Raw genomic sequence first — 26,220 nt, forward strand, 5'->3', positions numbered from 1 at the left:
AGACGGGTCAAGTTCACCGGGGCCGTTCACCTGGAGGCTCGGTTTGTCGTAGCTGAGCCACCACCCTTACGGATGTGCGTGCGCAATGTGAGGAATACCTTGGCGCCTTCTGAAGACAAGCCATGTGAGATGGAGTTGCTCCGTGACAATGGAAGCCCGGAATGGGCCGATATCGTCTGGCCCTTGGGTTCTTTGGAGTGGGGATCCCGAGGCATCACAAGAGCCACTGCCCACAAGGCTGTGGGCTGTGGAACCAAAGGGTGATCGACGCCTGACTAGTTACCGTAGTTATAACCACATGAGATTCGGCACTGCCCCGCTTTTCAAGTCAAGCCCTAAGGGATTCATTGGCTCAACTGTCCTATGCCTTCTTTGAGGTAACTAAGTGCCTGCTATGAACCCTGACCTCCCGTAGTGGGGTAGTGCCGAATTTCATGAGTTTATACGGTATGTTGGCGTGAAGCCGCCGAATGGACCAAGCGATGAAGCCCACGGGGTACCATACGCAAGTCCCCATTTTCTGCCGTAGCGTCAAGTTACCGCCGTCACACATTATTGTGACGACAGCCGAGAGCAAGAAATCTTGCATTTGGAGCTGATGGCGCCGCTGTTCTGTGTCTATGTACTTGTCTGGCCCTTCCTGGCCCTCTGCTTTTATATGATGGTAGTCACTCGTGTGCGTTGGTTGGAGCACTGGGAATGGGCTGCTCAGAAGGCTTTGGGGGACTTGAGTAGTGGGTTATTATTGTTATTGTATTTTCCGTTCAGCGGCCCAGGTCCCTTTACATAGGGCGCAGGACTTGCTGGGCTAGTGGGTGCATCGAGACACTCAAGGCAGGCTGCGAAGCGCAGTCGACGTGCTTCGAGAAACTAAGTTATACGACTGGTGGGATTCTACTCTCTCGATATAGGGCGGCGATAGGCGTCGTGCTCTAGACTCGCAGGACGGCGCGTATCGAGTTATGGAGCGACCTCTTTATCCTCCGTAACAGCTATTAAATCCCGGAGGGACCTTCCTTTATGGGGAGCCTTCGTCCTCGTCCATTCGGTGCAACCTCGCGGTTGTGACGCATCCTTGACATGGAACGCTATATCCCGCCACTTTTGTGGCATCAATCCAGCATTGCCGCGCCCGTCCGGCAGTGACTGAGCCGGCGGCCAGTCAACTGCCCAGCACTACTAGTTACTCCGTACCTGCAGTACCGTTGTGCCGGCATCTGCGCCACCATGCGCGGATCTGGCGGCCTCATGCCAGCCCCATAGGGCTTAAGGTCGGGTACAAATACGCCGGAACCGAGCCGTTGCTGATTGTCATGATTACGTATGACCCTACCTCCGGGTGGGCACCGCAATCCTCAACGCTCTAACGGCGTCCCGGCCAAACGGTGAGGGCTTGTCTTTCTCCGCCGGTCAATAGAGATGAAACTCTTGAACTTGCTGCTGCTGTCCACAACTGCTTGTGAGTCCGCTTGAGGTTGTTCGGTTTTAACTTTGGCCTATGAGCGGGGAGCATCGCCTGATTCACAACCGCCATCAGTCGCGGAATATCTCTTATTACTCTCACACCCACCACAGGAGACTGGTCAACAAACTCGGAAACTATGCCGCCTAAAACGCAACAATTCTCAGCTGCTGAGCCGTCCAGTTTTGCGAGGAAACCTAACAAGAGAACAACCATTCCCCCAAAGGCGCCCCCATGCCATACTTGTCGTCGCCAAAGGCTACGGTGTGATGGAGCAAAGCCTGGCTGCAACAAGTGCGTCGCAAGAGGCGTGAAATGTCTGGGGTACGGCGCCCAGCCATTTCTCTGGGTCCAGCCCAAATCGTTGGACGCACCAGAGCGAGTCGACCTGGGGAATCAAGGTACAATTGGCGGACGGACAGTCGAACAACCCAGGAAACAAGGTCGGCCGAGACTGGTGTTGATGTCTAACCCCGAGGAGCGCAATGATGATCGTCTATCCTTGCCACCTCGGCCATCCCAGCAGCCATCGCAGTGGGTTATTGCGCGGGGCCCGAACGGGGGGCAACGACCCGGGGCAGACCGAGCAGGCTTTCCTAAACCCCGTGTCGGACTCGATCCGCTCGACTACGAGAACCACAGGCTCATGCTCGATTGCCTCGACTACTTCAACAACTTTATCTGCCCCGACATGGTGCTGCTCGACACAGCGGCAAATCCGCACCGGTTACCACTCCAGTACTGGCGATACATCCCGGATATGAGTTTGGACATAATCATAGCCGCATCACTCACCCACCAGGCTATTAGATCTCAGGTCCATGAGCTCTCTCTTGAGACGGACAGGATCGGTCTTGTGCCTATCAAGAGGCACCGAATGGGCTCGTTCAACGGCCCTTCTCTGCCTCTCATATACAAACATTTCCAACGTATCCTGAAAGCCCTTAATCAGGAGCTCAGCGAGCCGGAGTCACGCTACGGGGACTTGGCGCTTACCGTTGTCATCACACTCATGCGTGTAGAGGTAGGCAGCTCACCCCATCTGTCGACATGTGTTGACCCCAGCTAGATCCAGCAATCCGCGTTCGGCGCTTGGCCTACCCACTTGGAAGCCGCCCGAGCAATCATTGCCCATCGGGGAGGTTTCAGCCAGCTGGCAACAAATTGCGACATGTATAGTCGCATCGACTTGGTCAATTTCATGCTGTCTGTTGAGCCCTTCCCCAGACACGCCCCAATCACTGACCTTGTAGGGTTGACATCATGAACTCTGTCATGACGCCCTCGCCCCAGATGGACGACCGGACAGCAGACCAAACCGAATATATATCTCATCTCTTCACCGTCTACAGGAACGGCAAGGACTGTGACTTTCCCTGCCCGGCCAGGCTGCTGGAGGCCATCATTCATATAAACAATGCCCGAGCACTGAGTCGTGAGGGTGGCCACGACACTGCGCTTGACGACCTTTCCGGACAGATCGTCGCCAACGTCTTGTCTTTCGACGCCACTGACTGGACGAAGCAGCACGTTCGAGAGTTGCTGTCTCCGAACATATCCGTGGCCTCGTCCCCGTCCTCGGACGGCACCGCCCGGGAAAGTTCTGACGAGCAACTTCAGGTCGAGGAGCGTGATGCAGCTGACCGACTGCTCGATGCTGCCGTCGAATCTGTCCAGGATATGTGCATAGATCTTATAAAGGCGATTCAGTACTCTGTATTGCTCTATTGCATCCGCACATTGCACATAGACCGAGCTAGCTCAAGCGGCATCGTCGCACACCCAGCTTCCGTTTCTGTCTCTGACGACATGACAACTGATGTTCAGTTTGCGCACAAGTCTGCGCTCGACATGCTACTCGCTGCGCTGCACAGGCTGTGGGATCTCGACGAGACAAAGGTCAAGCACTGGTGTGGGAAGCTGTCATTTTGGCCACTCTTTATTGCCGGCATGGAGATGGATCCCGGACCGCACACCAAGGCAGACAGGGACTTTATCTGCGACTCGCTGAGGAAGCTTGTCTATTACTTGGGAGTCTTGGGCCCTTTGGATGCGGTCTCAGTGCTGCAGCTCATCTGGCGCAAGACAACGTTGGACGGCCACTCGGTTCAGCAGTATTCTTGGGACCAAAGGTTGCTCATGCCCGGACTTGGCGGGCTCTATTTCTTCTGATCTCCCGTTGGTACGTTGCCCAACTGGTACGATTGTACTCAAAGCTGAACGCACATCACCAGGCGCGACACGATGACACACTACGTAGAATCCATCACCTCGAAATGCTTACGCATGTCGTTTCTCCAGTCCTCAATGCGTTTAGACAGGCAGACTCACTGAGCGGCGCTGCGGCAGCTTCGGGATACCTGCAGAACCATAGATTGCCAGCGGAGAAAAGGAACATGCTTGATGAAATATCTATACCTGGTCCATTGGCTGTCTCGGACGTGTAAATGCAGCTTGGTGGTGAGATGAATCTGGCCAGCCGTGCCCGCAACAACACCAGCTTCCTCCTCTCCGTCCTTGGCTGCCGTAGCTGGGCCAGCGCCATCATCACCGCCGCTTTTTATAGAGCCAATTGCAACTGGTACAGCTGCTCGCCCACGTACAAACAATACAGGAGACTGCCTTCCGGCGCCCCGTTAGATACCGCGGCTGGCTCTCGTCGCCTGGCGTCCAGCATCAAATGGCAAACGAACCTAACCTCCTACCCCCTGTTGCGATGCGTGCTCAGCCACTCCACGGCAAAGGCGACCGCCTCGGGCATGGAAAACAGCTTGCACTCGGCCGCGCCCACCATGCCGCTCGCCACGCCGCCGCCGCCGCCGCCGCCGCTCTCCTCAAAGTGCTGCCCCAGCTCGGCAAAGTCGTCGCTGTCGATGGGCACGTCGTGCACCGTCACCCACTCGCGCCGCGTCTGCCCGCCCGGGCCGTCCTCGACCAGCGCGGCAAACGAATTCTCGACGGGCGTGTATGGGTTGCGGTACTCGGCGAGGTGAAACGACGTGCAGCGGTCGAAGCCGCACCCGAGCAGCAGGACGCGCGCGCCGAGCCGCTCCAGCGCCGCCAGGGGGCTCTCCTGGCCGAGGCGGCACTCCAGCGCGGCGGGCCCCTCGGTGACGATGTCGTCGGCGCGGGCGCCCACGGCGGCGAAGCTCGTCTGCGGGTGGGCGCTGCGGCGGGCGCCGGGCCAGTTGCGCAGCGTCTCGGCGACGACGCCCATCATGCGCGACGGCGCGGTGCGCGGGTCGAAGGCGGGCGTCGCGTCGCGGATGGGCTGCCACCAGTCGCGCGGGACGGGGGGGTCGCACCACTCGGCCGGGTCCGAGTTGTCGCCCGTATGCGTCGGCGCGGCGAGCGTCCCGCCCGGGCCGAGCACCTCGAGCAGCGCCCGGACGACGGCCGGCGCGCCGCCGACGACGAAGCCCATGGCGCTGAGCGACGAGTGGAGCAGCACCGTGTCGCCGGCTTGGAGGCCGAGCCGCCCGAGGTCCTCGACGAGCGAGGCCTGCGTGCAGAGCGGGCCCTTGGGCGTCTTGCACCGGGGCTCCAAGTTCTTCATGGCTGGAGGATGCGTTGCCGACGTGACGGGGGGTGGGTTTCATTGCAGCGAGTGCGTCTAATAAGTGGCCGACTTGCGTGGATGACGGTCTGTGTATTTATTCTTCGCCCCTTCGTTATCGCGAGCCCGCCCTCGCGCAATGCAGTCGATGCCGCCGGCAAGCAGACTTCCCCGGCTGACTCATAATCGACTTATCATCATCGTCACACCGAGCAGCGAACCGACCGAGTTTGCGCATTTCTATGCCGCAAAGCGCGCTTGCTTCTCTGCCGTGCTGCTGCCCTCGTATAAGGCGGGGCGGTTCCGAGCAACGACGCCCCCCAGCCAGTCCGGGCGAACGCCCTCGCGTCTACAGTCCGTGTACGTCCCGCTTGACTCTATAAAAGTTATAGATTTAGCTCTAATAGAGTCGCGCGAGCTAACTACGTACTATATAGATTCTTTTATATATAGGTAAATTATTAGATATATCGTTTAGGTCGCGCGATAACTAATTGCGTAACCTTTTAGGGCGGTTTGCCTTAGGTATTTATGTACGTTATTACTTAATTAGCTCGCGCGACCCTACCGGAGCTAATAAATCCGCAACTTCTATAGAGTCGGCGGTGACTTTGCATGTCGTGACCTTCTTCCAGTTCCACCAAGGACCGCTAGGGGAAGCCAAGCCCGACACCGCCATCGCCATGGCGAGGCCACATCTCCTGCTCTGCTTCGATGCATTCGGCACCCTCTTCCGTCCCAAGCGCTCCGTCGCGCAGCAGTACGCCGAGGTCGCGCGCCAATGCGGCCTCACGGGCTTCACCGACGGCGAGCTCGAGGCGTCTCTCAAGGCGGCGTTCAAGGACGAGGCCACGCGGAACCCCAACTATGGCCGGGCGACGGGCCTGGGCGCGACCAAGTGGTGGACGAATGTCAGCTTCAACCAGCCTGCCTGCCTGCCCCTTTGTCCCATCCCATCGCGTGCAGGATGGACTTTGGAGCTGACTGGACCCGCGCGTGTCGACGCCGCCGCCGCCGCACGCACGCGTAGATTATCCAAAAGACCTTTACGCCGCTGATCAGCAGCAAGAACAACAATAACCACTGCTCGCTGCCAACGGAACTGGCTCCCCGGCTGCTGCATCGCTTCGCGTCCAAGGAGGGGTACGACGCCGAGCCGAACCTAGTGTCTACTCTTCGGGCTCTCAAGCGCCCGGACCACACGAAGCATTTTGACAGCATCGTCATTGGCGTCATCACCAACTCGGACGACCGCGTCCCGGACATCCTATCCTCGTTTGACCTCAACGTCAGCCCTTTGCGGTACGGCACAGACGTGGACACTAGCGTTCTCGCGCGTCGCGACTACGACGTCGACTTCCACTGCATGTCCTACGATGTAGGCGTCGAGAAGCCCGACAGGCGCATCTTTGACGCGGCGAGCGGCCTGCTCGTCCGGATCCTCGCTGCACGGGAGGGCATGTCCGAAGCCGAGGCCGAGGCGGAGATTGGCAGGACGTGGCGTAGAGTGTACGTCGGCGACGAGCACGCCAAGGATGTTGTCGGCGCCAGGAACGCGGGCTGGAGCCCCGTGCTTCTCGACCCTGAGGCCCACTCTGTCGGGACCGCCAGCGTGGAGGACCATGGCGGGCAAACGCTGGATGAGCTTTTCAAGGAACATGGCGCTCTACGAGTCAAGTCGATACGAAACCTGACCACCTGGCTGTCCAATGGTGGCGATTGGGGCGGTCGTGGCGAGAGATAGCTGCTGCATGATAACACGAATTAAATGAGCCCCTATGACAACTATCCCTCCATGGCGGGCCAAAACGGCTGTTCCGCAGCCAGTATTTCCCGCCACTTGATCAATGACCGTTGGAGCAGCTCCTGCTTGACCCCCTCGCCGCCCCGGCGTATCTCATCGTCCACAGCCGCGTCGATGAGGTCCCCGAGCTCGTCCACAAACTCGACAAACTCCTCGGACGTCCAGTTGGGGATGAACTCTTTTCTCAGGGCGCCCCCGTCGGCGTCCGCGGCCGGGTCAGCGCCGCTGTCATCCCGGAGCAGACCCTTGGCGTAGGCCCACGCATCGAGGTAGCACTTTTCCGTGCCGTAGAAGACGACGGCGCACTCGAGCCACGGCAGGACGTCGCCCTGCCCGGGCGCCAGGCCGGCAAAGAGGGCCTCGAAGCGGCGCAGGCCCTCGATTTTGGCCTCGTCGGGGACGCGTCCGTCCGCCGAGGTGGGGAGGTTGACGGCGATGCCGAATTCGTGCGCCGTGTCGACAAAGAAGCGCTCCTCGCGGCGGATGTTGACGAGGGCGTCGATCATCCAGGCCAGCAGCCGCGTGGGCGGCGTGTCCTCGCCGTCGTCGTCGTCCTCGCCGTCCGCCTCTGCCTTGGCGTCCTTGCCTGTAGCGGCGTGTGGCCCCCCCCGCCGCCGCTCCGGCACCGTCTCGGGCAGGGCGAGGAAGCTCAGCAGGCGGCCGATGCCCCGGATGTAGCCGTGGATGTAGAGGCGGTCGTTGGCGAGCCAGCGGCCGAGGACGTCCTTGGGCACGGCGCCGCGGGCGGCGTTGCGCAGGAAGGGGGACTGGGTGGCGCGCCGGAAGCCGTCCGGGTCGGAGGCGATGAGGGCCTCGGTGAGGCGGAAGCGGGCCATGGCGATGTTGTTGCGCGGTGTATAAGACTACGTGATAATAAGTGAGGGAGTGGAGCGCGGAGTTTGAGATGGCTGCTCCGTGGGTGCGTGACGGCTGACGCGTGAGGAGGGGCGGTCGACAATGGCATGAGTGGGAGCTGGCGGTGACGCCCGTCAGCCCTGCAGCGTATCAACATCCGATACGATCGAAGGACGTACTGAAGGTGGTAGTGCCCGTTGTCTTGTCTTCCACAACGGGCGGGCGTCAAGCGCTGACGGCTCGGGGGCATGAGAGCCGGAACGCGGCAGTCGATCCCCTGGAGTACACCCACTGATGAGCCTAGACTGCCCCGCCCCGCCCCCGTCAGCCACGGACCGGCAGCCGCGCATCCCAAAACCCCGATTCGGCCTACCCCTGACGTCACGTCGTGATTCGTATCTTGACATGCAACAAGTATCTAGCCTGGTAGACATGCCACTGGTGCGTACGTAGAGATGGCATCTCGCGCAGATCAAAGGGCTAATCGCTAGCCCAAGCCACGGCGATCTCGCTGTCGAGAAAAGTGTAGACGGGAGGGCAGCCTAGCTTGCCATAATCTGGCACAATATAAAGAGGCAAGCAATCCAACGCCAGTTCATGGACGGCTTGCAACCTAGTTGCGCCACCACCATCTCACTCTCATCAAAGATACCCCTACTGCCATCTTCAAAGACGTGAAATTCGTTGCGCCATAGGACACGGCACAGCCAGCCATGGACCAAAAACGACAGGCCGCCGCGGCTGCCCGCCCGCGGCAGTTCCAAATCAACCGCACCTCCTTCACGCGCCACTACGACATCTACTCAACCACCGACGGACAGCAGCAGCAGCAGCAGGCCTACTACATCGACATTTCGTCCTTTACGCCGGGAAAGCCCGACCTGACGGTCTACGAGGGAAAGGGGGGCCCGAAAGGAACCGGCGGCGGCAGCGTCGTGGCCGTCGTGCACATGCCCAAGCTCTCGGGCGACTTCAAGATTGGGCTCGGCGGCGGGGGCGGGCTGGCGGGGGCGGCGGGGGCGACGACGCGCTGGGAGGACATGACCAAGGAGGACGTGCGGCACTCGCGGCACCGGTGGGCGATGACACTAGGGGGAGACGGAGGAGATGAAAGTGGCGGCGGCGGGCAGAGGCGGCGAAGGGAGCGACGGGAGTTTATGTGGAAGCGCACGCGGCGGGTGGCCGCCGAGGGGACGAGCGTGTCGTCGCTGAGCGGCCGGAACCTGAAGCTGGTGGAGGTGCATGGCAGCGGCGGCGGTGGAGGTGGCGGCAGTAACGGAGAGGAGGAAGGTGAGCGAGAAGAGGTGCTCGCCGTGTTTACGAGCGACCGGGGGTTCTCATCGTGCGGCGTGCTGCAGATTAACAGCGACAACAACGAGGGCCGTGACTTTGAGGTCATGGTGGTGACGACCTGCGTGGCGCTGTATGAAAAGGCGAGGCGGCGGAGGCATCGCGCGGCAGCTGGGGGCGGCGGAGGTGGTGGTGGCGGTGGGGGATGAGGCGGATGATGATGATGATGGGAGAGGTGGTCGTGGTGTTGTTGGTTCCATGGCCAGTTGGCACCACGACTAATAAGGCCTGGGGATGTGCGCCTGACTGCGATCCACCCTGTCATTATACATTAAGATGAGGGGTAGACCGAATGGGACGGGACTCGCAGAATGAGCTCCGTAGAGGAGTCGGAATTGAATACTCATTATTAGCAGCGTCTTTATCTGGCTATCTCATGAGGAGGAGGAGGAGGAGGAGGAGAAGGAGGACAGGAGCTGACATGAAAACACCAACAAAAGCCCAGACTCGACATCCTGTATTCTGCTGTGGTATACGTACAACGGGACGATCCGCGGGATTACGCTACGTACCTTATTGTTAGCTGCCAAAAGAAGCCATGTGTCGCCGACGCTGTCCCCCGTCAAGCAACTGCCGAGCCCACCAACCCACCTCACAGGGCACCTCCAGGCTGCTGCGCCCTCGGCCATCCACTCACCCCTGGGCGGCCGGGCCGTGCCAGCCAACAACACGATGCTCAACGTCGGGCGGGCGGGGGCCGGCGTTCGCTTCAGTTCGGCGCTGCATGCGTGCGTGCGTTTATGCGCGGGTATGGTCCAGCTTCTTTGGGCATTTCGCCGTCTAACCTATATTTCTGTTAGGCCGTAGGGGCCATATAAAGCACTCATCCGCACGCCGTATATGCATACATAGGACAATGCGCATCCCGTCGTCGTCGTCCCCCTCATCAAGTCCCCTCCTCCTCCCCCTCCAACTCCCGAGCAAAAACGTCGCGCCTCACTCACAGGACATTACACCGGAGCACGAGTGAACCACAAAGGCGTTACACAACAACAACCACCACAGTAGTAGGAGCAGTAATAGTAGTAGCAGCAGCTGCAACGGCAGTAGCACCACCGCCGCCACCATGGCAACCTCCTTCTCCCCCCTCCCGTCCTACCTCTTCGGCACCGCCTTTCTCGGCCTCAGCCTCAGCGCCATCCTCGCCCCGCGCCGCGAATACGCGCGCTTCGGCCTGCCTCTCGAGACGACGACGACGACGTCCTCCTCCACACCCGCGCGTGTCATCATCAACCATAACAACAACAACAACAACAACAGCGGCAGCGGCAGCGACGGCAGCGACGGCAGCGACGGCTTCGCCTCGCCGCTCATGTACCTCAAGGGCATCCGCGAGCTCACGTACGGCGCCGCCCTGCTGGCGCTGCAGTGGCAGGGCAACGAGCCCGCCGTGACGACGCTCGTGGGCGTGCTCGCGTTCGCGGCCCTCGGCGACGGGTGCGTCATCTGGGCGCACGGCGGGGAGGCGCTGCGCGGCAAGGCGTGGGGTCACTGGCTGCCGGGGCTGGGGTTCCTGGGGTGGGCGGCCTGGCGATGGAGGAGGAGTCTCTGATAACTCAATAACTAAGGCGTGTTCTTGTTTCCGTTTGCTTACGGTGGTGGTGGTGGTGGTGGTGATGATGATGATGATGGATGGTTTAGAAATCACGACTCACGAGGGTGTGTTGCAATCTGTCATGGATTGAACGTGGCTACCTACGAATACGGCGCTACAAACTATGGCAATCGACGTGGATCCTCCTCCATCAAAGTACCCTCGCACATTGGTGTTGTCATCTAGTTGATCCCCTCATTGACCGAGCACGGCGCCAAGTGCCGTTGCAGGACGCGCAGTGACATACTCCTAGTTCCCCCCCCTCCTCCCCACCTCGTCAACACACCTCACTTATCACCTCACTGCTCGCGGTCGTCGTTGTACGGCCACGTACCCGTCGGGAACGCCACGCCAAACTCGAGGGCGAGCCGCACCGCCCGCCCGGCCTTGAGGCTCACCTCCCACTTGACCTCGCCGTCGCGTTTGAGGCTCGCCGCCGCCCGGCCCCAGTCCCGGCCGCTCCCGCTGACACCGGAGCCGGAGCCGGAGCCGGAGCCGTCCCGGGTCTCGGGCCCCGCCGACCCCGCCGCCACGACCCCGCCGCCCGGCGTCAGGCCCTGCGGCGCGAGCACCTCGACGCGCAGCTTGTCGTCCTCCGACACGGGCACCTGGTCGCGCACCGTGATGGACACTGCCGACGCCGCCGAGTGCGAGGGGCCACCCCTGGACGCAGCTCCGGCACCAGCACCGCGCGTGTTGTGCAGCAGGACACTGCGCGTGTACACCCACGTATTCTCCTTGCTAAAGAGACCCCCCGTGCCGCGGCACACCGCCGGCTTCGGGTACGCGACCTTGACGGCCGGGTCGATGCCCAGGCTCAGCGTCATGTCGGCCCCGGGGCTGCAGCGCGACAGCGTCGCCTTGCCGAGGAAGCTGCCGTCGAGCGTCAGCCCGGCGCGCCCGCGGAAGAGCGTCATGCGCGACGTGTTGCGCAGCCGCGCCTGCAAGAACGCGACGGGCTTGTACTTGGCCACCACGGTGTGGCTGTAGGCGACGCCCGTGAAGGTGGTGCGCGCCACGTGTGACTTGGTCGACGAGTGCTTGGGCGCGAGCGTCTTGAGCCCGGGGAGATCAAACGTCGTCGTCATGCCCGTCTCCTCGACGACGCTGCCCGTGCGGCTGTTGGACCCGTCGTCGTCGTCGTCTTCGTCGGACGACTCGCCGCCGGCGCCAGCGGTTCCGAAGAGGCCGCCCGCTCTGCTGCTGTCCATGCCGTTGCCCGCTCTGCTGACGTCCATGCCATTGCCCGCTCTGCTGATGTCCATGCCGTTGCCGAGGCTGCCGCCCATCTGCTCACCGCGCTCCAGAACCTGGTTGATGTTCCGCTGCAACACATCCGACCGCGTTGCCATCATGTCCAGGCTCGCGCCGGGCGCTGCCATCGACTTTGCGGCAGGGATCGCCCCTGCCGGTTGCGGGGCCAGTGCACGCATCGGCGGTGTCCCGAAGAGATTCTTCTTGTAGATGTCCTCCGCTTCCCCCCCGAATGTCGGGAAAGCCTCCGGCATCACGCCTCCCCGGTCGCAGCCGAAAAGGGAATCCTCTGGCGGGTCGCGCGGCCTGCCAAACATGTCCCCCCTGGGTCGCTGCGTGTCCGCCTGTCGCTGCCGCTGCTGCTTCCACTTGGCGACGCTCTCGCACTCCTTGTTGCTCCGCAAGATCTGCTGATGAGCGTTGTCATTGCGGCCGAAATACCGGTCGTTCCCGGCGAGGCCCAGACGCCACGGCGCGAGCTCCGGCACCGCGTCGTCGAGCCCGGAATAGGTGGCCTGCGACGTGGACAGCGAGACGCGGCAGTTGGACCACGTCTCCGAGGTGGCGTTGTACAGCTCCGCCTCGAAGCTGAGGGCAGCCGTGTTGTTGGTCGTCGACAGCTTGAGGTCGTACGAGGGTGTCCAGTGCGCCGACGACGTCACGTAGGACAGGAGCAGGTCGCAGGTGAGGGGCGAGGGCGACGAGGAGGAGACGTCGCCGTCGTCTTGCTTGGTCACGTCCACGTCGATGGTGGTGGCCACGGACGCACGGCGCGAGCATCCCGGGGTCAGGGCCGAGGCAGCCTCGATGGTGATGCGCACCGCGTAGCACATCTTGGGCCAAAAGTCCTCTTGCTCGCGGCAGATGCGCGCCCGCTCCTTGGCCCGCTCCATGCGCTGCCTCGCGCGCTGCTCCCGGGCCTTGGTCTTGGGCTTGCGTTGGCGGTCCCATGCCTTGCTCGCCTTCGCTTGGGCGATTTTGTATTCGTCCTTGAGGTCCTCGATCTTCCTCGTTTGCCTGGTTCTGGCGCGGTCGGCGTCGCGCGACTCGCGCTTGCCGTCCACGATGTCCTCATGCAGCTTGGCGCGTTCTCGCTTGTACGCTTCGAGCTCTTCGGCGACGGACACGTTGCGCTTGCGGTCCAAGGTCTTGGCGTAGGCGTCGAGGTACTTGAGACGGGCCTCAGCGTTTTTGATCTTTTCCGAGGCGGCCTCCATCATGTCGCAGAGGTGATCCTCTTTGCGGTACGCCTCCTGGAGCTCGGGAGCCCTCTCCCAGCGGAAGGACTTGTCCCAGGCGTCATCGTCGTCCGAGTCCGAGTCGCAGTCGGGGTCGCTGGGATAAATGTCCTCCCAAATGTCGCGGTTCGGCAGCGACTCGACGAGGACGTCGCTGATGGCGAGGCCGCTGGTGGTGGCCGTCTCGACGCGGACCGAGTCTCGGTCGGTGGTGGGGGTGATGCCGAAGACGGTGATTTCATTAGTGCCGGGCTGAGGGCGGTCAGCGTGTGTTTCTTGAATAACGATTATTTCTTGACAAAAAATGGAATACTCACCTTGAGCTGGACGTTTGCGAGCTCCCTGGCGACCTGGGCTCTGGTGGGGAAGAGGGTGACGGAGCGCGTGGAGAGCTGGCGGACGTGGAACTCGAGCTTGTTGACCGAGTCCATGCTGGATGCGTGTGGGTGATTCATCTTCCTCTTTGTCTGTATGCTGAGCCAGAACAAAAGACTGCCAAGGGCGATACGTAGTGCCTTATATATATGCCCTGTCCGGGCGGGCGGGCGGCTGAAGCGCCATGGGATTTGAGGCTGTACACTACCTCTCTCTACACAGTTGGCGCCAGGCACACCACGATGTTGGCTGGTGGTGGCTGTTGGTGCCTGGGGGCGTGTGACTCCACGGCGACGCAAGGTCCGGTTTCATTGTTGCGGCAGTGCCTGGTGGGATATCGAAGCACCGAGGTGACGTTGATTTCGCCCAGAGTGATGCCCCGTTGGGTCCTTTGGGGTCCTTTGAGGGTGGCAGCGAGATTGTCGTCGAGTTCTGTAGTGGGAGCGGAGACATTGAAAGTGAGAATACTACTAAACGTTACTAAGCTCTAACTAAAGGTGCCGCCAGGGCGATCGTCCCTGGTGTAAGTCGGTGGATCCTTGGCGCTGTGCCCGCGGGGGTCCATTGTTTGACGGCGGCTGGAGAGCCCTGTCGAGGCTCAGCCCGTGCTGCAGGTCGTGTGTGGGCGTGGCGTGGCCCCCCGGGTCTTCATGGGGACGGCCAGGCTGATTGCAAGTCGGCACCTAACCAAGGTTCCAAGGTTGTCTGCAGCTGGATGGGTAGAGCCCTGGACCTGTGGTGGTGGCGCTCTGGGGTGTTTGCCAGGCAGCACAGCCCGCTGGAACCCCCTGGCGGCCCCCGTGAGCGGTGTGGCTGATGCCTGTGGACGCCATCATGGCCTGCTGCCGCTGCGACCATGACGCCAGTGTAAGTCGATGCCGCCTCGGCCTCTCCTTGTAAGGTTCTGTCCGTCTTTCTGTCTCTGGGTGCCTTTTCTTTTCCCGCGGTCGGCGGTCGTCAGGTCAAACACGTTGGCCACATTGACTGGCCACATCAACTGCAACTCAACTCGGGCGCGTCGTCAGGCATCCCCGCAGCGAGGCCAAGGGAAGGTCCCGCCCGTCTGAATCCATATCCTGTGCATGTCCCGCCGCTGGTTCGTAGCAGCCGGCGGCAATCGACAGGACGATGCAGGGATGGATGGGCTCTTTATTACCAGCCACCGAATATTATTACTCCTTCCCGACATCATCCATGACAACAACGGCCTTCACATCAAACACATATACAAGCACACAACGTTACCTGACCTCACGGCCCTGCTGTCCCTGGCCCAAGGCGCCTAATCTAACCGCGCACCACCCACTATCCATCATCATGAGCTCATCCGGCCCGCCCCTCGCTGGCGTTGGGCGCCCCGGCCCCCACGGCTCCTCGCCCGCCAACGTCGGCATCCCGTGGGACTACGGACAGGGCCACGGCCACGGCTTCCCAGATGACCCAGCGCCCGGGACGCGGGTAGATCTCCCGCCGCCCCCCGACCCTATTCCTCCCGGTGCCGGCATCGCCCTACATCTTGGCCCAGAGTCGCAGATCCCCGACCACCCGGGCAGCATGGTCGGCGTGCCCCAGGTCCAGCCGCCGCAGGCGTACTATCCGCCTCCTCCCGCCGTGGCTCCTCCTCCTCAGGCTGTCACTGCGGCGGCGGCGGCGGGCCCCGGCCAGGACCTGGACATGCGCGACCTCAAGACGAGCTGCCAGGTCGGGCTGCGCGAGCTCTCGGGCATGCAGCGGCTGCGGCGCGAGTCGGGCGGCGCGGCGGGCGTCGAGTCGCGCATCCGAGCCCAGGCCGGCCTCGTGCTGGGTGACCTGCGCGCGCTGCAAGATGAGGTCCGTGGGCTCGTCAAGGCTGCCGAGGATCACCGGTGGCGGCGCTGGATCTTTGGCGGATTAATGTGCGATTCCCCCTAGTGTCTTCCCAACAAACAAGTGGCCTACCAGAACCCCGTCTTCACTTGTCGCTCGACGCTGAGTCGCTGACCCTCACGTAGAGCAACGTTCATCCCCGCCGTCCGACGCATCTTTCGTCGCGGCGGCCACGACGACGCCGACGCCGACTCGCGGCTGTCGTCCAACGGCACCGAGTACGCCTTCCGCCGGTCCAGGGGCCTCATGGCGCGCATCAAGGACGGCGTGCTGGGCTCGGGCTCCCTCGCCAAGATGGCCTTTTTCGTCTTCGCCGTGCTGTACGTGTTCCAGAACGAGGTGTCGCTGCGCGTGGCCCGGACGGTGCAGAAGCGCGTGAGGCGCCTGATGGAGAGGGTCGAGAGGGGGGACGAGGACGTGGGCGAAAAGGACGTCAGGATGCTCGACGGCTGGCGGTGGCGGGTGCTGTTGTGGTGAGGAGCGATGAGCGGAGCGGTGGGCTTGGGGGTTGATGCACTCTATAACGCGAGATGTTGTAAGGTTGACGACGACGACGACTACGACGATGATGATGAGGATAAAGGTACCAGGTTATATATGTATGCATGCTAGGCTATCGCAGCCGGCCGTCACTGTCTTAAAACGACCGTTTATAGCTAGCAACGTCGAAAAATACCTTATTAGACGCCACGCCGGCTTTTACGATTATACCGAGAGAATCTTTCTTATGCACGCAGCAAATTGGTCCTGGACCCTACTGATATTTACCTTTAAATCCCCCGTCACTTTAGCAAAAACAAAGTGTGCATGTATATTTGCTAGCGTTCATCTAGTCAACGTTCATGTTCAAGCAGGTACGTTGGGTGTTAGTTCTACGCCTCGGAGTAAGCAATGTTGGTCTTGTTGGCAGCGCGACGGGCTCCCATACACTTTGATACGAGCTGGTGGGACTCATGTCGCGATCAATACGACTTGCCTTTAACGAGGCACCAAGCCCACCCCGAATTGACTGCCCTATCCTATCCAATGTCGTTAGTGCCGAGTACGATTGCAGTCTCATTGTACGGCACGCCTAAATTGTCAACGATCAGGGGCCAACCGTCCTCTTCCATCCGCCTTTCCAGCTCGGGGAAGCTTAGCACCCGGCCTCTACTCTTGTCGATGATGAACAAGTCCTCGGCCGCACATGCGAAATGATGCTCGTTGAAGGCATCTTCCCATGCTTCCCAGCCGTCCACCGCAAGGATAAAGCATTGCATCACCCCATCAAGCACCGTTAAATTGTTGGCACTGCCATGGTACCACCATTCCGCGAGATTCTCTGCCTCGAATTTGAGCCGCCGGATGCGACGTCCGCATTCTTTGAAATGAGCGTAATGGAACGCATCCCCGATATCGATGATGTCGACATGCAAATTAACCCAGATGTAGATATGTTGTGATCTCTTCGACAAAAAGAACTTTTCGTGATAGTCAGAAGAACCTCGGCAACGACTTTCGCGGCAGAGGTGCATGATGTTAGGCACGGGCGTTGACGAGGCTAGGTATAGGAATCGACTTTCTCCGGGTTTGATGTGAGCTCTTACACGGACCTGGACCATCCGAGGTTCGAGTGTCAATGTCCATATCTGAGCCCGGATTTCATATGGTAGATCGGTGATGGAAGCCATGTTGCTGGCAGGGTTCCGGCGTCTGCACGATCTCGGCGTTGTGAATTAAATTGTACGTTGCTCGCGTGGGCCGAGCTTGATGATGGTGCGGGCCTGTCGGTAGGTGAAGGAAGCCTGGAATGGGGGATGGTCAGCTCTCTCACACGCGTCGTTCATTCACGTCACAGCGTGCAGTGAGTGAGTGAGTTCTAGCTGGGCGCCCCACCAAAACTCATCACTCTCTCCATCTCAGGCTCTCCCTCACAAACGCCAACCACCACCACCACCATCACAGCCGGCCACCCGCCATGGGGCCGAAGCGTAAAGCATCCCCGGGCTCCGACCCGCCCGCTCCCGCACCCGCCTCACCTCCTCTCCCACGACCTGACCGCGACTTCGCCTCGCGAGCGCACGATGCGAGCAACAGCACCGCCCGAAAGCAAGCCGCCGCGGACCGCCGCTTCCGCGAGCTGTACCACGCCCGCGCCCCAGACTTTGCGGACCTGTCGCGCCGCGATCCCAACTTTGCCGCCGTGTGAGCTGCGCCTCTACCCTTTTCCCATCATGTTGTCCCCTGCCTTTCCTCCTCCTCCACAACCCGGTCGTCGCTGGGGGGGGGGGGGGGGGAGGAGACGCGGGGTGCAAGACTGCTCAGGTCGCTGACGCTGGGCACGGCGTACCGCGCGGGGGGAGAACAGGACCAAGGGCCGCGAGCTTGACTTTAACGACCCGAAGGCCGTCATGCAGCTCACCAAGACGCTGCTGAAGCTCGACTTTGGGATTAAGCTGGAGCTGCCAGACGACAGGCTATGTCCTCCGGTATGCATGACGAAAAAAAAGACGGACTTGAAGGCTTGGTCAGGGTCGCTGATGAAAAAGTAAATAAAAGGTTCCGAACCGGCACAACTACATCCTCTGGCTCAAAGACCTGCTCGACACCTCATCGTACAGCCCGCCCGGCCAGAAGCTCGTCGGCCTTGATGTTGGCACAGGGGCGAGCTGCATCTACCCCCTTCTCGGATGCACACAGCGGCCCTGGTCTTTTATCGCAACCGGTACGTCCACCACATTGCGGTTGGCAGCGGACCCTATATGGCTAACCGACTGTGAGGACAGACACCGACGCAGAGAGCACATCTTGGGCCAGGAAAAACGTCGAGCTCAATGACCTTGCTGCCCGCATCACCGTCTCTCATCGGGACCCATCCTCACCCCTCCTCCCACTTGACGACCTCGGCCTTACCTCTCTCGACTTCTGCATGACCAACCCGCCCTTTTACGCCTCTGAGAAAGACATGCTCGCTAGCGCGGCGCTCAAGGCCCGGCCACCGCGCACCGCCTGCACCGGCTCCCCCGCCGAGATGGTCACACCCGGCGGCGAGGTCGGCTTCGTGAGTCGCCTGGTCGACGAGTCGCTCGCACTGCGCGACCGCGTGCGCTGGTACACGGCCATGCTAGGCTTCTTGTCGAGCGTCGCCGATGTGGTGGCCCGGCTGCGCGACAGTGGCGTCGACAACTTTGCCGTCACCGAGTTCGTCCAGGGGAACAAGACGCGGAGGTGGGCCGTGGCCTGGAGCTTCGCGCCCATGAGGCCGGCGCAGGCCGTCGCGCGCGGGACCAAGGCCGCGACCGCGAAGCTGGGCAGCAGCGGCAGCATCTTGCCGCCGCAGACGGAATACCACCTGCCCGTGCAGCCGCTGCCCAGTGACATTGGCGCATTCGTGCAGCATGTGCGCGATGCCATGGTCGCTTTGGAGCTCATGTCCTGGGAGTGGGACAGCGAGGCCATGGAGGGGACCGGACGGGCCGCGGATCGCGTCTGGGCGCGGGCGTGGCGGCGCAAGAAGAAGCGCGCGGAGGCAGAGGCCAAGGAGAAGGGAACGGCGAAAGCAGACGCAGAAGGAGAGGCAAAACAGAACATGGCCGAACCGGTCTGTGCGTTCGGGTTCAGGGTGCGGATGCGAGTAGCCCTCGACCACCTCGACGTGCAGTGTCGGTGGATGGAGGGCTTCGACGCCGTCGCGTTCGAGAGCTTTCAGGGGTTCCTCAAGACGACTGTAGAGGCGGCGACTGCTAGAGCGAAGGAACCCAAGTGAAAATGAAGGCCTGAACTCAACAAAGTGCCATGCCGACACCAGAAGCTATGCCACCCACTTACTTACATCTTGTGCCTGCTGCGTCCAGCTCTCGACGTGGACACTGCCGCCATATACCTCGACTCTGTTGGACTCAACTCTGTCCGTCTACTTTTCCAACGTGAACCCTTCCGGCAAGTGCTCGTTGTAGCCAGCCGCCACCAGCCGCTCCATGGCCGCCCAGACGTCGGGCGGGATCTCCTGCTCGACCTGGAACCCGCGCGCGGGGTAGTCGCGTATGCGGACGAGGTCCCCGACCATGACGTTGAGGACCAGACGACGGGGGTTTTCCGCGTCGGGGTAGTCTTCGAAGGCGTCGAAGCGCGGCGACGTGACGCACATGCGCACCGCCCCGTCCTCCTCGCCATCACCGCCATTGCCATCGCCATCGCCATCAGCGCCGGGCCACTGCCTGCGAAACGTAGCCCACGTGCGACGCTCCATGTACGGCTTCTGGACGAGGATGAGGGAGCGCGCGGGGACGCCCCGCTCGCGCAGCAGGGCGTGGGTGAAGCGGACGTTCTCGCCCGTGTTGGTCGCGCGCGGCTCGACGACGATGCGCGCGCCGGGGACGCCCATGCGGCGGGCCACGGCGGCAAAGGCCTCGGCCTCGGGCAGCCCGCCGAAGAGCCCGCGCGTGAGCTTGCCCGAGGCGCCCGAGAAGACGAGCCACGGCGCGAGCCCGTCGAGCCACAGCTGGGCGGCGCGCGCGGCGACGCGCAGGTCCAGGCTGCAGAGGCAGAAGATGACGTCGGAGGGCTGCGGCGCGTGGTGGAGCTGGTGGTATTGGAAGATGAGCTCGGCGTCGTGCGCGACCTGCTGTTGCTGCTCTTCTTCCTCTTCTTGTTGTTGGTGGTGCCTTTGCTGTTGCTGCTGCTGCGGCGAGGTTTCGGTGGCGGTAGTGGCGGCCGAAGAGGAAGACGCCATTATTCTTGGCGCAGCCTGTTCAAGCGGGAGAGGTGGCCGACCGGGGCCGCTGGAGAAGTGTATGAGCGAGATGAGAGACGAGGACGCAAACGAAGTGATGTTGTTGATGAAGGAGGGGTGGCTTCTGTTCCTGGTGGTCACTGGTGATGGCGGACCAAAGTGGAGTGGGCTAGCCAGCGAGCGGCTCGCGGCCGGATATGCCGAAACCCCGACCTACACGGCCCCTCACCTCACACGATCAACAGATGGACGACAGTCGTTAATCGGCGCACGCTTGTGCTTCGTCTTTGCTCCATATTCATCAACTCGCTAGTGGCCTGCGATCCGCTTCGATAAACCTCCTCCGCGCCTCCTCGCCCGCCCACAGCGAGTGCGAATACACCGCCAGCGGCAGCTCCTCGTCCGCCAGCTCCCTGTTCGCGTCTACAAACTCTTCAAACGACCCCAGACGCCCATCACAGCCCATCCACGCGGAGTGCAACCGCCTAGCCCAGAACGTCCTCTGCGTCACGCCGTCGACGCCCGGGCAGGGAACCTGCAGCGCGGCGGCCATGGCGCCCTCGTCCGACGTCTCCTCCGCCGCGAGGACGCGATAAAGGCGCAGCAGCATCCTGGCGTGGCTGTTGCCCTTGACCAAAGAGCCCTCGGTGTCTTCCAGCGCGATGATCTCGGCCTCGTCAATCACCGCGGCGGCCATGAGGGCGAGGTCGTCTTCCGAACGGGAGGGCGGCTGGGCCTCATCATCGCTGGCTATGTCTGCTGCGGCAACGTCATGCGTACCAGACCCCCCATGACTTGGATCCAGACTCTCGATGAAATTTTTCGCGGCCCTCAGAGTCGGCTGCTGCGCACTCGCCATGCTACTACTCCGCGGCGCCGTCTTCACCGCCAGGGCGTGCGGCAGCGGCTTCAGGTCCGGCTTCGCAAACGCCACGCGCGCGGGCACGCCCTCCCACACGACGCGCGAGTAGTACCCGCGCCACTCTTCGCCCGTGATCCCAAATATGTCCCTGAACTCGTCGAGCTCGATTTCCGCGCCCCCGCCGTGTGCAAGTCCGATGGCGGGGTTGAGACTCCTTCTGGTGTCCTCGGTACCTTCGCTGGGCGGCATGACGACGCCGCCGAGGCACGCGCGCACAAACTGGATCCAAAAGTGCGCCTTGGTTGCCGAGTACGGCGCGATGGTACGGTCCGTCGTGCGAGCGCGCATGATGGACGACTGCAGAGCGGCGAGCGCGTGCCCGAGAGCATCACCGCTGCCGCCTCGATACTCCTCGGTGCCTATCGGCTGTCGTTGCTTTTGCGCGACGGCGAGGGCAAAGCTCACGAGCCTATCACTCTCGTCGGGTTCCTCATGGAGACACATGGGCGTCGCTGCGCTGGTACTAAAGGGCATTGCGGAGATGGGCGGCAGGGACTGCAGGTCTGGAAAGAGCCAACGCTCGTGGGCGTCGGGCGAGAAGAGTCTATCCCGGGAGAAATAGTCCCTCCACAGGCCGGGGTCGGACAACTCGGGGGCATGGAGCAGCACGCTGGCAAAGTCCTCGCGTCTGAGCGGCCTGTCGAGTTTTGTTTCCCGGACGTACTTGGCTGCCGAGAGGTGGAGTTGGAGGAGCCAGAAGATTGTCATGGTGCTGTGTGGTCGTCGATGTTAGCGGGTTGGTTGGCTTTCATGTTGAGAAGCTCTTTAGAGGAGGAGCACTTGCCGGGGTGTTGCGTCGCCTAATCCATCCGTCTTCAAGGCCTCAAGGTGTCCTAAATGTTGGAGAAGCACATCTGCGCAACTCAATAGCGTCGTCGAAGCTGCGGCGCCCTGGACCAAACCAAAGAACCCTGCACGCAGGCGCATATAATGATTCCACTCCTGCAAGTCACCTCGCTCGAGCGCCTGCCAAAACTCATCCGCCGACAAGCCATCCGCATCGACCATCCGCTGCGCCTCTCTCTTCAAGTCATCCACGTCTGGACGGGGGACCTTAACCACGAGTCGCGACTCGACCGCGCTGGCTGCTACTGCTGCTGCTCTCGGCTTAGGCCCGTGCCGCAGCGTCTCCTGCACATGGTCCAGGACGACGTGCAAGTCCGCGTCGGAGCTCTTCGTGGCGCTCAGCCCCGGCAGGTTCAGGACGTCGACGGCGAGCTTCCCGGCGTACGTGGCGGCTTTCTCCTCGTAGCGCCTTGCGAGGTCGGCGACGTGTCGGCGTCTTTTGGCAGGGGGCAGGAGGTCCTGCTTGTTGAAGATGACACAGATGAAGCGCCCGTCCGCGTCGGCGAGAGTCTGCGCCACGCGGTTGAACTCGTCGAGCTGCTCGTCGCGGCGCTCGTGGTCCGCGCAGTCGTGGATGAAGATGATGTATTCTGTCGAGGGGATGTAGTGTCGGAACAGAGGGCGGATCCTATCTCCTCCTGTAGTTATACACCCCGTCGCGTCAGTTACGCACACAACAGAACGTTGCAAGCAGCACGGGTCTTTTTTCTTCCTATCTTCGATCATGACCTGGCTACTACAAGTAATTGCACCGGGAAGAAGATCAGGAGCACCACGTACCTCCAATGTCCCACAGGACAAGGTCGAAGAATCCACCGTCGCGGGAGACGGTCTCGACGTTGAAGCCCACGGTGGGGATCGTCGTGACCGTCTCGCCCAGCTTCCAGCGGTACAGCAGCGTCGTCTTGCCGGCGGCGTCGAGGCCGACCAGCATACCGCGGCGCTCGGGCCCGCGACGGGAGAGCGTTGCGGGCAGGAGCCATTTCGCGAGAGCCGTGCCGCGGGTGACGAGTCCACTCATGATGAAGGATGGATGGATGAATGGCCGGTGGGCGGCTCTTGACACGCAGGTGAACAAACAAAGTGGCGCAGACGATGCGCTGGCTAGGTGATGGATGTATCAGTCATTTATGTGACTTGAAGCCTGCGCTGTGAGTCGGACGGACGCTCATGGGCGTGGGTTTGTCAGGAAGAGGCCATCGCGACGTGGCCTTTCGATGCCGAGAATGATGCTGCCTACCTAGCTAGGTATGTAGTTGAAAGCTGTCAACATGACGTGGAGATGCTACCAACGTAGCGCCTGCTTGTATCCTTGTCTTGGTGACTGACTCTTCAGCCTCATTGTCCTGGTCGATACTTGTGTGTTCCAAACTGCTGCTGCCTACATCAGGCTCGCGCGCGCGGGGGGAAACGAATATCTGGCCACAATGCGCCGCAACTGAAAAGACGACTTGACGAGGCGCAGTCTTGACTTTTTAATTCTTCCAAAAGAAAATCCGAACGTGAGTGAATGGCAAAAAGGATGTCCTCGCATCGCTACAGCTCACAGGCCTAGCATAATGTGAAGCAGGCAAGCAGGCCACTGCCTTGGACACTGCTCGCCGATGTCAATGGCTGGTTGCCTGTGCCGGCCTTACGACACGCAACGATGCGGCTCAAAGTTTGGCAGCAACCATCTCATCAAAAGCCCATGTCTATTCTATTAAGTGTTTCTCGCCGATGTACTTCATCTCTCCTCACCCCGTCACCCCCGACCCCTCATCAACTTACACTCGGGCCCCTCCCCCACATCATCGTCACCACGCCCCTCATGCCCCTCCTCATCTCACGATCCGTCACCTCACTCACTTCACCCTCATCTACCCCCGCCATGTCGTCCTCATCCGCCGCCGCCGCCGCCGCCGCCGAGCGCAGCGCCCTCACCCAGCGCTCCATCCCGTTCATGACCCTCGCGACGGATACCTCCGCCCCGCCACCACCCGCCCCGGACGCCGCCTCGCGCTTCGCCGTGTCCGGCGTCGCCATCCTCACCGGTGGCACGGGCGCCATCGCCAGCGCCATCGCCCGCGCACTCCTGCAGCATGGCCTCTCGGGCCTCATGCTGCTCGACCTGTCCGTCCGCAACAGCGTCCGCTCCAACGACGACGACGAAGATGAAGATGAAGGAGGAGGAGGAGGAGGAGGAGGAGGAGGAGGAGGAGGAGGAGGAGGAGGAGGAGCAACAGACCTCGTCGCCGCGCTGCGCCGCGACTTCCCGCACGCCGCCATCCGCGCCCGCGCCACCGACGTGACCGACGAGGCCGACGTCGCCGCCGCCGTCGCCGACACCGTCGCCGTGTTCGGCTCCGTCGACGCCCTCGTCTGCCTCGCCGGCGTCGTCGGCTGCGCCCACGCCCTCGACATGCCCGTCGCGCAGTGGCGGCGCATCATGGACGTCAACGCCACGGGCTCGTTTATCTGCGCGCAGGCCGTCGCGCGCCAGATGGTCAGGCAGAACGACCAAGCATCACCGCCAGCAGTACTAGACCGTGGGGGGCATGATGAGGCCGCTGGGCACCATCGTGGTGGCCGCGGCGGCCGCATCGTCCTCACGGCCTCCATCTCGGCGCACCGCGTCAACTACCCCCAGCCGCAGGCCGCCTACAACGCCAGCAAGGCCGCCGTCGTCGCCCTCAAGAGCTGCCTGGCCGCCGAGTGGGCGCGGCACGGCATCCTCGTCAACAGCGTCAGCCCGGGCTACGTCGACACCCTGCTCAACGCCGGCGACGGGCTCGCCGCCGCCCGCGCCAGCTGGCGCTCCCGCAACCCCTCGGGCCGCATGGGCGGGCCCGACGAGATCGCCGGCGTCGTCGTCATGCTGCTCAGCAGGGCGGGCTCCTACGTCAACGGCGCCGACATCATCGTCGACGGCGGCGGCGCCGTCTTCTGAAAAATCGTAGAGGCCGGAAACCGAACAAGCCGCGCGCGGTTGCGGGCGGGCGCGCCGTAGACTGCTCTACGTCTTCGTGTGCTCGGCCCCCCTCCCCGTGTTGGATAGACTGGACGACGAGAGGCGCGCCGGCTTGACATGCTAATATTCTCGTCCCCCGCCCGCGGCGAAACAGGCACTCGGCTTTCAGTCCCAGCTCGGGCAAAGTTAAAATAGCATGTCTGGTCGACTATATATGTCTGTAGAAGTTTACGTGCGTATCTCGCCAGGCTGTGCACTCCGAAGCCATCCCTCAGCCTTTCTTGCCGCAATCGGCACCGGCGATTATGACGCGGTAGCCTGACAGGCTGCCAGCCGCGCCGGAGCCCTCCTTAATGCAACTACCCCTAAGCGCCGCGAGTCCATCGCTGAGCGCCTTCCACGAGTTCAGCTCGAGTGGATTTTTTTTGTGCTAGAGAGGCAAGAGTTGCGTTAGCCTATCCTTCAAACCCCCACCCGGACCGGTGCCGGTGCTGCCTTTTCTTCTTCTTCCAACAAGACCAGGGTGTTGTAAGAAAGGAAGGGGTGGAGGGTTGATGATACTTACCTCGTTGCACCACCACACCCCGACGCTGTGCTGGCAGCTGACTCTGCCACAACCTCCGGGCCCGTTGATCGGCTTACCCTTCAGGCTGCTGAGGTACTTGATGTGGTTTTCCAGGTACGCCTGTATGTCGGCCGCTTGACCCACGCCGCACTGGATCACGGGGAAATAGTCGCCGTCCCTACGGTTGATCCGGGACCGTATCGACGTCGCCGCCTCCCTGGCCGCGAGCACCGGTGCCACGGTCGTGTCCCAGTCCGGGTTGCGCTCGAGGAGCTGCGCGCGGACCTCCTGCACGGTGCCGGGGAGCGTCACCTTTTCGTCGGGCCGGACCTCGACCTCCCACGCAATGGGCTCTTCATGTCCGTCCGCTGGTATGTCCGACCCGAGCACCTATTATCGGGCGTGTCCGGTTAGCCCAAAGAAGAGACGGCCCATTGCTGCTGCTGCTGAAGATGTGTAAAACGTACCCGGGCGGCGAGGGAGAGAAGCGCTACGGCCTTGGTAGAGAACTTCATCGTGGCTGTGCTGGTTGCACGGGACCTTGGGTGAGACTTGTAGACTCGAGTAGAGATCAACCACAGGTCGTGACAACGGAAATGCCGGAACGAATCTCGCTATTTAAAGTAAGGAAGAGGCAAGCAGAGCCGCGAACAAGAGCGATGCGATTTGCGCTCTTCGGTTTGGCGACTGCTGCCCAAGCCCACTGTGCGCCCGTGACTCCATGTCGGCGTTGCTCCGTGTTTGATCAATGGCGGGCGGGTTGATAATGGGTGGGTGAGTGACCAACGGCTCTGCCCTCTGGGCCCGTGATGGTGTACTATGGGGGAGGTTTCAGCCGCGAGCATAGGCCAGAGAGTGACATAGAACTAGGT

At 61.8% G+C, this 26,220-nt stretch overlaps 13 protein-coding genes across 14 annotated transcripts; 7 read left to right on the forward strand and 6 right to left on the reverse strand.

Moving 5' to 3' along the window:
* Nucleotides 1-1,368: 1,368 nt before the first annotated feature.
* JDV02_006558 (uncharacterized protein) lies at nucleotides 1,369-3,862 on the forward strand. Its single transcript, XM_047987967.1, has 4 exons — nucleotides 1,369-2,486; nucleotides 2,532-2,668; nucleotides 2,716-3,644; nucleotides 3,697-3,862. The coding sequence occupies exons 1-3, from the start codon at nucleotides 1,602-1,604 to the stop codon at nucleotides 3,632-3,634; spliced, it is 1,941 nt and encodes a 646-aa protein (XP_047843958.1). The 5' UTR covers nucleotides 1,369-1,601; the 3' UTR covers nucleotides 3,635-3,644; nucleotides 3,697-3,862.
* On the reverse strand, nucleotides 3,614-5,061 carry JDV02_006559 (Aminoglycoside N(3)-acetyltransferase). Its single transcript, XM_047987968.1, has one exon. It carries the CDS (start codon nucleotides 5,016-5,018, stop codon nucleotides 4,164-4,166), a length of 855 nt encoding a protein of 284 aa, XP_047843959.1. The 5' UTR covers nucleotides 5,019-5,061; the 3' UTR covers nucleotides 3,614-4,163.
* Nucleotides 5,062-5,226: 165 nt separating this feature from the next.
* On the forward strand, nucleotides 5,227-6,798 carry JDV02_006560 (uncharacterized protein). The gene is made up of 3 exons (XM_047987969.1): nucleotides 5,227-5,471; nucleotides 5,529-5,929; nucleotides 6,049-6,798. The coding sequence occupies exons 2-3, from the start codon at nucleotides 5,702-5,704 to the stop codon at nucleotides 6,760-6,762; spliced, it is 942 nt and encodes a 313-aa protein (XP_047843960.1). The 5' UTR covers nucleotides 5,227-5,471; nucleotides 5,529-5,701; the 3' UTR covers nucleotides 6,763-6,798.
* JDV02_006561 (uncharacterized protein) lies at nucleotides 6,766-7,912 on the reverse strand. Its single transcript, XM_047987970.1, has 2 exons — nucleotides 7,857-7,912; nucleotides 6,766-7,795 (listed from the first exon to the last, which is right to left on the reverse strand). The coding sequence occupies exon 2, from the start codon at nucleotides 7,656-7,658 to the stop codon at nucleotides 6,804-6,806; it is 855 nt and encodes a 284-aa protein (XP_047843961.1). The 5' UTR covers nucleotides 7,659-7,795; nucleotides 7,857-7,912; the 3' UTR covers nucleotides 6,766-6,803.
* A 388-nt stretch (nucleotides 7,913-8,300) lies between these two features.
* On the forward strand, nucleotides 8,301-9,385 carry JDV02_006562 (uncharacterized protein). The gene has a single exon (XM_047987971.1). The coding sequence runs from the start codon at nucleotides 8,391-8,393 to the stop codon at nucleotides 9,174-9,176; it is 786 nt and encodes a 261-aa protein (XP_047843962.1). The 5' UTR covers nucleotides 8,301-8,390; the 3' UTR covers nucleotides 9,177-9,385.
* Nucleotides 9,386-9,771: 386 nt separating this feature from the next.
* On the forward strand, nucleotides 9,772-10,664 carry JDV02_006563 (uncharacterized protein). The gene has a single exon (XM_047987972.1). It carries the CDS (start codon nucleotides 10,094-10,096, stop codon nucleotides 10,577-10,579), a length of 486 nt encoding a protein of 161 aa, XP_047843963.1. The 5' UTR covers nucleotides 9,772-10,093; the 3' UTR covers nucleotides 10,580-10,664.
* Nucleotides 10,644-13,894, reverse strand: JDV02_006564 (uncharacterized protein). Its single transcript, XM_047987973.1, has 2 exons — nucleotides 13,431-13,894; nucleotides 10,644-13,365 (listed from the first exon to the last, which is right to left on the reverse strand). Exons 1-2 carry the CDS (start codon nucleotides 13,566-13,568, stop codon nucleotides 10,921-10,923), a joined length of 2,583 nt encoding a protein of 860 aa, XP_047843964.1. The 5' UTR covers nucleotides 13,569-13,894; the 3' UTR covers nucleotides 10,644-10,920.
* Nucleotides 13,895-14,396: 502 nt separating this feature from the next.
* Nucleotides 14,397-15,923, forward strand: JDV02_006565 (uncharacterized protein). Its single transcript, XM_047987974.1, has 2 exons — nucleotides 14,397-15,383; nucleotides 15,480-15,923. The coding sequence occupies exons 1-2, from the start codon at nucleotides 14,617-14,619 to the stop codon at nucleotides 15,829-15,831; spliced, it is 1,119 nt and encodes a 372-aa protein (XP_047843965.1). The 5' UTR covers nucleotides 14,397-14,616; the 3' UTR covers nucleotides 15,832-15,923.
* A 1,361-nt stretch (nucleotides 15,924-17,284) lies between these two features.
* JDV02_006566 (23S rRNA (adenine(1618)-N(6))-methyltransferase) lies at nucleotides 17,285-19,641 on the forward strand. 2 transcript variants are annotated; one of them, XM_047987975.1, is made up of 4 exons: nucleotides 17,285-17,538; nucleotides 17,702-17,822; nucleotides 17,893-18,058; nucleotides 18,120-19,641. In XM_047987975.1, exons 1-4 carry the CDS (start codon nucleotides 17,312-17,314, stop codon nucleotides 19,097-19,099), a joined length of 1,494 nt encoding a protein of 497 aa, XP_047843966.1. In that variant the 5' UTR covers nucleotides 17,285-17,311; the 3' UTR covers nucleotides 19,100-19,641. The 2 variants fall into 2 exon arrangements, with proteins under 2 accessions (XP_047843966.1, XP_047843967.1); XM_047987976.1 differs by lacking the exon at nucleotides 17,285-17,538 and having other exon boundaries at nucleotides 17,658-17,822.
* On the reverse strand, nucleotides 18,472-20,065 carry JDV02_006567 (uncharacterized protein; the record flags this gene model as incomplete). Its single annotated transcript, XM_047987977.1, has 1 exon — nucleotides 18,472-20,065. One exon carries the CDS (start codon nucleotides 20,063-20,065, stop codon nucleotides 19,247-19,249), a length of 819 nt encoding a protein of 272 aa, XP_047843968.1. The 3' UTR covers nucleotides 18,472-19,246.
* Nucleotides 20,066-20,366: 301 nt separating this feature from the next.
* Nucleotides 20,367-22,854, reverse strand: JDV02_006568 (Ubiquitinyl hydrolase 1; the record flags this gene model as incomplete). The annotated part of the gene is made up of 3 exons (XM_047987978.1): nucleotides 20,367-21,699; nucleotides 21,928-22,471; nucleotides 22,614-22,854. 3 exons carry the CDS (start codon nucleotides 22,852-22,854, stop codon nucleotides 20,367-20,369), a joined length of 2,118 nt encoding a protein of 705 aa, XP_047843969.1.
* Nucleotides 22,855-23,669: 815 nt separating this feature from the next.
* JDV02_006569 (putative secondary metabolism biosynthetic enzyme) lies at nucleotides 23,670-25,068 on the forward strand. Its single transcript, XM_047987979.1, has one exon. It carries the CDS (start codon nucleotides 23,704-23,706, stop codon nucleotides 24,760-24,762), a length of 1,059 nt encoding a protein of 352 aa, XP_047843970.1. The 5' UTR covers nucleotides 23,670-23,703; the 3' UTR covers nucleotides 24,763-25,068.
* Nucleotides 25,055-25,863, reverse strand: JDV02_006570 (uncharacterized protein; the record flags this gene model as incomplete). Its single annotated transcript, XM_047987980.1, has 3 exons — nucleotides 25,055-25,213; nucleotides 25,349-25,738; nucleotides 25,816-25,863. The coding sequence occupies 3 exons, from the start codon at nucleotides 25,861-25,863 to the stop codon at nucleotides 25,055-25,057; spliced, it is 597 nt and encodes a 198-aa protein (XP_047843971.1).
* Nucleotides 25,864-26,220: the final 357 nt, after the last annotated feature.

Source organism: Purpureocillium takamizusanense, chromosome 6, assembly GCF_022605165.1.
Source record: "Purpureocillium takamizusanense chromosome 6, complete sequence".
NCBI lineage: Eukaryota > Fungi > Ascomycota > Sordariomycetes > Hypocreales > Ophiocordycipitaceae > Purpureocillium > Purpureocillium takamizusanense.